The sequence below is a fragment of the Dasypus novemcinctus genome, chromosome 18 (genome assembly GCF_030445035.2).
Source record: "Dasypus novemcinctus isolate mDasNov1 chromosome 18, mDasNov1.1.hap2, whole genome shotgun sequence".
NCBI lineage: Eukaryota > Metazoa > Chordata > Mammalia > Cingulata > Dasypodidae > Dasypus > Dasypus novemcinctus.
The window spans coordinates 69,787,916-69,795,509 of NC_080690.1; the positions used below are offsets into that span (position 1 = coordinate 69,787,916).

Below are 7,594 nucleotides of genomic sequence, written 5' to 3' on the forward strand. Positions count from 1 at the left end.
AGGCACAGGAAGGAGCACAAATTGCCATTGGTCATGCTGCTAGTAAGTGGTGGATTGGAGACTTAACCTAGACCTGCCTGATTCCAAAGTCCCAAGATCTTCTGGATCCCTTTTCCAATTTTAACTTGAGGAATTTTATCCCCATTCCACAGATGAACGAACAGGGTCCTGAAAAGGAAGCAAGTTGTCTGGGGCACACAGTGGGTCAGCAACTGAGCCCAGATTGGGCCCTGGGTCCACATGACTGGGAGGGCCTGCCTGACCTTTTTTATACTTTATTCCTGATTAAGTAGAACCCCACGTCACAGTTGAAGAAACTGAGGCTTTCTTGTGCAATGATTCTCATACCATACAAATCACCCACTAAAGTGGACAATTCAGTGGTGTCCAGTACACTCGTGTGTGCAACCAGCACTACAATTTTAGACTACTTACACCACACCAATAAGAAACCCCCGTACCCTTTAGCTATCACCCACCCAAAAAACAAAACCATTGCCCTGCCCTAGGCAACCAATAATCTACTTTCTAAATTGATAAGATTTGCCTATTCTTGATACTTTGTATAAATGGACTCATATGTGTGCTCCTTGTGACTGCCTCCTATCATTAGGCTAATGATTTCAAGGTGCCTCATAATGCAGCCTCCATCAGTTCTCCATTTCCTTTTACTGCCAAGTAGTATTCCATCACATGGAAAGATGGCAGTGTATCCGTTTCTCAGTTGATTGACATTTGGGTTGATTCACCTTTCAGCTATTATGAATAATGCCTCTCTGAACACTTGTGTAGCAGTTCGCAGATGGACATAAGTTTTCGCTTTCCTTGGTATATAGCTACGAGTGGAGTTGCTGAATCATCTGGTAACTCTGTTTAATTTTAAGCCAGACTGCTTTCCAAAGTGGCTGTGCCACTTAATGTTTCCATCATCACGGTATGAGGGTGCATTTTCCCACATCCTTGCCAACACCTATTATCTTTTTAACAAATCAATTTTATTGATACATATTATTAAAGCATACAATTCATCCAAAGTGTACAATCAACGGTATTTGGTATAAGCATATAGCTGTGCACTCATCACTTCAATCATCATCTGTTTGATTATGGCCTTCCCGGTGAGTGTGAAGTAGTACCTCGTTATGGATTTGATTGGCATTTCCCTGATGGCTAATGATAGAGCATCTTTTCACAAACTTATCGGCCATTTATATATCTTCTTTGCCCGTTTTTAAACTGAGTTATTGGCTTTTTTATTATTGAGTATATAAGTTCTTTACAGATTCTAGATACGGGTCCCTTATCAAATTTATGATCTGCAACTATTTTCTTCCATTGGTGGGGTGATTTCTAACAGCACAAAAGTTTTAAATCTACTCTTCCCTTTTGTTGTTCGTGCTTTCCCAGCCTGTTTCTTAGCGGTAGCTGACCTCAGAGCCCAGGCTTATTTCTCCATTCTGTGATGCCAAGGTGGCAGTATGACAGAGCAGTTAGGAGCACTAAGGCTGGCGCCTACTTAGCGTGACCTTGGGTCAGCTACTTAACCTTTCTGTGCCTTGGTTTCCTCATTGTAAACTGTGGCTAAATAACCCTTGCCTCATAGGTTGCTGCGGCTCAAGTGGGTGTACTCATATAAAGTGCTCAGAACAGTGAATGTCACTGCCAATGTCTTCTAGAACATAATCATTGTTTTTATGGCTACAGTGTGATTTCTCTTGTCCCTATCCAAGTACCTCCCACAGCAGTGTGCTCGGTCATGCTGCTGTACTCTTACGACTTGCAAGGTGGGAAACGTTCCCCGCCCTGACAGAGGCCAGAAAGACCCAGGGAGCCTGCGTGGCCCCTGAGTCCCCACCCAGACCTGGCACCCCTGACGCTCCTGTCTGTTCATTGCCCACCGCAGGTTCCCCCGCCGGGCGGCCGCCCCCCGCTAGACCAGGTGAAGGGCCCCCAGCCCAATGGGCCTGGTCAGGGCCCTGCGCCGCCTGAGCGGCGCCCTGGAGCCTGGGGACGGCCGGGCCGGCGATGAGGAGGCCGGGCCGGGGCTGTGCCGCAATGGCTGGGGGCCGGTGCCGGCGGGCCGGCGCCGCGGGCGCTTCGTCAAGAAGGACGGACACTGCAACGTGCGCTTCGTGAACCTGGGCGGCCAGGGCGCGCGCTACCTGAGCGACCTGTTCACCACGTGCGTGGACGTGCGCTGGCGCTGGATGTGCCTGCTCTTCTCCTGCTCCTTCCTCGCCTCCTGGCTGCTCTTCGGCCTGGCCTTCTGGCTCATCGCCTCGCTGCACGGCGACCTGGCCGCGCCGCCGCCGCCCGCGCCCTGCTTCTCCCACGTGGCCAGCTTCCTGGCGGCCTTCCTCTTCGCGCTGGAGACGCAGACGTCCATCGGCTACGGCGTGCGCAGCGTCACCGAGGAGTGCCCGGCCGCCGTGGCCGCCGTCGTGCTGCAGTGCATCGCCGGCTGCGTGCTCGACGCCTTCGTCGTGGGCGCCGTCATGGCCAAGATGGCCAAGCCCAAGAAGCGCAACGAGACGCTCGTCTTCAGCGAGAACGCCGTGGTGGCGCTGCGCGACCGCCGCCTCTGCCTCATGTGGCGCGTCGGCAACCTGCGCCGCAGCCACCTCGTCGAGGCGCACGTGCGCGCGCAGCTGCTGCAGGTGCGCCGCGGCCTCGGCCCCGCCCCCGGGAGGGGGGGGAGGCGAGGCCCGGGGGCGTGCGGGAGCGGTAGTCCCTGGAGTGACGCCGTGCGGCGGCCGGAAGGGAGCTTGGACTACCATTCCCAGCACCCTCTGGGGGTAGGTCTCCCTTGTGGACTGAGGCTGGGTCCCAGAGCAGTTGTAGGATGTGTAAACTTAAGGGAGGGGACCGTGACCGGCTTCTCCTGACGCCCTGGACTATTATAGCCCACAAATCTTTAGGCATAATGAGCTTTGGTTATTTGAGGTTGGGCCCTCCAAAGGATTGTGGGAAATGTGGGCCCGAGCCATCCACAGGGCTCTGCACCACCGCAGGCTCTGAACCACCAATCCCAGATACGTGTGGAGTTAGCGAAGGTGCCCAGATGGGATTCCTTGAGGCGATGTAGTTTGGTTGGTGTTGGGGGTGTGTGTGACCTCTTGGGGACAGAGGTGTACAATTCCCAGCAGACACTGTGTGTGACAGAGAGTAGCCTATTATGTGAAACAGTCCTCTATGGAACTCCTGAACCTGGAGCGACATTGTTCCGGCCCAGAAGTCTGTGGGGCAGAGGCAGGGCCTGGGAGACAGCCGGAGCCGGTGCTAGGGGGGTGAAACTACAAATACCTGTGGGCCTGGGGACTGGATGTTCACCCCCTACCCCCTGGAATAAATGGGATGGAGCCAGGGGTGGTTGTAGAGAGACGGTCTCAATGCTCCTTGTCAGACTGGTTGCTCTCTCTCTGGCCATATGTTGAAAGCCATTTTTCTTTCCTCTCCTCCTTCTCCACCTGCTGGTTGTTGGACGTCATCCTTATCTTCTGTTGTCTCTTGCTTTGTCTATGACTTGATTTGTCTCTGCTTTGATCATTCTGTCCATCTTTCTTTCTCTCTCGGTTTCTATCCCCAAACTCTGTCTCTTTCCTATTTACCTCTGGGTCCCTGCCCTCTCTCCCTGGGCCTCTGTATCTTTGTCTCCTTCTGTCTCTGGGTCCTCGTCCCCACCCACGCTGGTCTCTGCTCTCCTCTTTCTCTGCCTCTCTTTTCCTTTCTGATGCTGTTTGTTCATCCTTCTGCTTCCCGCTCTTGGTCTTTGCCCTCTTGTCTTTTGCTGCAGCCCCGTGTGACCCCAGAGGGTGAGTACATCCCGCTGGACCACCAGGATGTGGACGTGGGCTTTGATGGTGGCACCGATCGCATCTTCCTTGTGTCTCCCATCACCATCGTGCACGAGATTGACTCTGCTAGTCCCCTGTATGAGCTAGGACGTGCTGAGCTGGCCCAGGCCGACTTCGAGCTGGTGGTCATTCTTGAGGGCATGGTTGAGGCCACAGCCATGACCACACAGTGTCGCTCTTCTTACCTCCCTGGTGAGCTGCTCTGGGGCCATCGTTTCGAGCCAGTCCTCTTCCAGCGTGGCTCCCAGTACGAGGTCGATTATCGCCACTTCCATCGCACATACGAGGTCCCAGGGACACCTGTCTGCAGCGCCAAGGAGCTGGATGAACGGGCAGAGCAAGCTTCCCACAGCCCCAAGTCTACCTTTCCTGGCACTCTGGCTGCATTTTGTTATGAGAATGAACTTGCTCTGAGCTGCTGCCAGGAGGAAGATGAGGAAGAAGAGGCCAGGGACGGGGCAGAGGCAGAAGATGGGGCTGCCAGCCCTCGAGTTCTTACACCAGCCCTGGCAGTGACCCTGCCCCCATGACACAAGCTGGTGTTCTCCCATTGGTGCCCCCTTCCCAGAGGCAGTGAGATGGAGAGATCATACCCTCTCCTGGGATGGGAGCAGATGTTTCCCCAAGGCCAACAGGTCCGCTATAAATTATTCTCTGGGCAGACCCTGCCATACCTGGTGGACTCACCATAGACATTCTGGACCTTAATTCCTCTGTGTTCCATGCTCCCTCCTGAGACCCCTTATGAACCTGATTCCTGAATCTCAACAGAACTGAGGGATCTAGAATTCTGGACCACACAAGAGTCAAGGACTAGTGGTTCTAGATTCCTCTGGTGCAGGGTTGTTGAACAGGGTCAGGAATCAGTGGTATGGACCACCTCTGGGGGAGGAAGTTGCAGTTCTTGAGCAGCAACAGAGAACAAGACTTTGTAGGTCTGAATTGACCTAACACCCAAGGGGTTTTTGTTTCTTGATTCAACCAAATGATTTGTTCTAGAGTACCCAAGGAGGGAATGCTATGGAATGCCCCATGTGTTCAAGACTTTCTTGATTGGCAAATGACAAGGACGGAAGGTCTGGACTGCAAGTCAAGAGAAGACCTTGTGGTTCCAGAAAGCCCGAGAGTTGAGGTTCTGTGAGTCTGTATTGACCATGGAGATAAGTACTGGTGATTCTAGACAAGGTTTGACCTAGAGAGCCAAACCATTCCAGAAATTAAAGAGTTATGTTTATAGAATACACAACTCAGTGGAGGGTCTATCGGTCTAGAAGGACTGAAGTTATAGATTGGGAGTTTTTGATATTAGATATCTCCAAGCCATGGTCTGTAGAACATTCCACCTAGGAGATAATAAGTGCTTCTGAGTGTTTCACAGATTTTTTTTTAAAGTGTTATTCCAGAATACTCGAAAGGAATCAGGACTCTGTGGGTCTAGATGGATCACAGAGTCAAGGAAGGAGTGTTGACTCTAGAGAATCTCAGTGATTCTAGATTGATAACCAATAGAAAAACTTTTTTGTGGTTCTATAATGCCAAAAGGAATCAAGGCTCTAGGGACCCAGAATTGTCCAATACCAAAGGCATGTAAGTTCTAATCACCTCCAGATGAAATGCTTGGTAGTTCTAGAAGGTTGACCCAGGAATTGCTACACAGCATTTCTGAGCTGCCCAAGATGAGAGCCTAGGTGAAACCTTCTAGGTAACAGGACTAGTTAGTGAGCAAAGGAAGATCAAAGGCTGGTGAGTCTAGAATGCTCTGGAAACCTACACCTAGTGATATATATCTATTTCTTAAAGATGTTATATACATATGTATCATATTATATATATATATATATGTGTGTATGTTTGTATGCCTGTATATATACATACACACATGCAGATACCTATTTTCCCTCTGGTTCCTACAACAGGGTTAGATATTAAGCTTGAACTAAAAGGGACAGAGTCCTTTACAATGATTCAAGAAGCTTTGCTCTAAATTCCACTCAGCACCATCTTACTATGTGACCTTGGGCAAATCACTCCCTTCCACCTCAGTTTTCCCATCTGTAAAATGGGGCATTGAAACCTGAACTTCTCCTAGGGTCCTTCCAGCAGAATGCCTCCTCACCTTACTGAGGGTGGGGTAGGGGTGAGGTTCTCCCTGGCCCTGGAATGCTGGGATGGGAGATATTCAGGGAGGCTGGCTCTGAACTGTGTGAGTCACAGAGCAGAGGGCAGGCACAGGGGGATGTGGGCTGTAGCCAAGGGCCAAAATCACTTCCTCCCTGGTCCAGCTCCAGGGGTGGGGAGGGGCTGGGGAAGGAGCAGGTGGCTCTGACTTCCAGGGCTCTTCCCACTATAAGTGTGTGTCGTAGCGGGAGGCCTGTCCCCCAGATTAAAGAACTATGAGCGCTGGTGGGTGTATATGTGAGTGTGTTTCTGGGGCGTTGGTCCTCGGCCTGGCCACCCACCCATGTTCCCATCTACCTAAGTGCCCGGAAGGCTTGGAGCCAGCCATAGGGAGCCAGTGCCAGTGCTGAGGAGGGCATGCTGCCACCCATGCCCCAGCTGTCATTTCCCATTAGCCTGCCCACGTGCTGCATCAACCCAGGCCCCCCCCTTCTGGCCTCCCCAACCCTCTTTATCCTTTAGAATCCCCAAGTAATAACCGGATGGGATTAATTAGCTGGCTGCTCTCTCCCAAGTCAGGGTATCTGGGGTAGGGACGGGGTGGGCAAGGGCGTGAAGCAGCGGGTGAAAGGATGGGGAGGGAGGGTCTGTTGGGAAGGAGAAAGGGGGCAGGGCTGCTTGCCTGGTTTTCCACCAGGGATGGGGGTCAGGCTCTGGCCCCCTCAGAAAGGTCACTGAGGAGATTAGGAGGCTCTGTGTCTAATCCCTCAGTTTAACCAGGCCCTGGCCCTGCATCTGTCCCCACCTGCCCGGCCCTGGGGCGGTGAATGAGGACGATGCCCAGACACCACCTCAGCCTCAATTGGGGGCCTACCCCCCAACACCAGCACCGAGCTCCCCATCTGCGCCTAGGCACCGCGCTAGCTTTCCCGGGAGGAAGGGGAAAGAGAGGCGGGGGAGGGGGAGGGGCCTCGGGGAAAGAAAGGATTTGGGGCGGAGGCGCGTGAGAGGATGCAGAGGAGGGAGGAAAGGGGAGTTTTCTTAGGGGGAGGAGGCTAAGGGGGGGAGGAGTTTGGGGGAATGTTAAGCTGGGAGGAGGCGGTTAAGAAGCGTGGAGCCTGGGGGGGGCGGGGAGGGGCAGCTGGAGGGGCAGCAGCGGTCTGTGTTCTCTATTTGGTCTTCCCCTATTGTCCCCGTTTCCATGACCGATCTCTAATAACAGAGCATTTGGAAGAAAAAGCTATCTCATCCCTCGTTGACTCTAAAGAGCCCGAGGTGGTTGAGGAGGACACGGGAGGGGGGTTAAAAAAAAAAAAAAAGACTGTAAAGAGGACGGGTCCGAGAGGAGGGGCAAGTGCCCGGAGGAGGAGGGCCAAAAGGAAGGGGAGCCAAGCTGCGCCCAGTTGCTTGGCAACCGCTGCCATCAGAAGCCAGCCCGGCCCGCTAGGAGGTGTGGCTTAAGGGAACAACGACAGCTGCGGCCCCGCCCCCTGGCAACAGGCCTAACAAAGTACCGCCTCCCAACAACGCATTACTAGAGGCGGGGCTCGGTTGAACCAGTCTCCCTTTGCCCAGGCCCTGGCGCAGACGCACTTCACTCTGCTCCCGCATATTCCCACCTC

The 7,594-nt window shown here is 53.1% G+C and overlaps 1 protein-coding gene across 1 annotated transcript; it reads left to right on the forward strand.

Annotated features, from left to right (window-relative positions):
- Nucleotides 1–1,958: 1,958 nt before the first annotated feature.
- KCNJ14 (potassium inwardly rectifying channel subfamily J member 14) lies at nucleotides 1,959–4,459 on the forward strand. Its single transcript, XM_004451132.5, has 2 exons — nucleotides 1,959–2,657; nucleotides 3,794–4,459. Exons 1-2 carry the CDS (start codon nucleotides 1,959–1,961, stop codon nucleotides 4,382–4,384), a joined length of 1,290 nt encoding a protein of 429 aa, XP_004451189.2. The 3' UTR covers nucleotides 4,385–4,459.
- The last annotated feature ends 3,135 nt before the right edge of the window (nucleotides 4,460–7,594 follow it).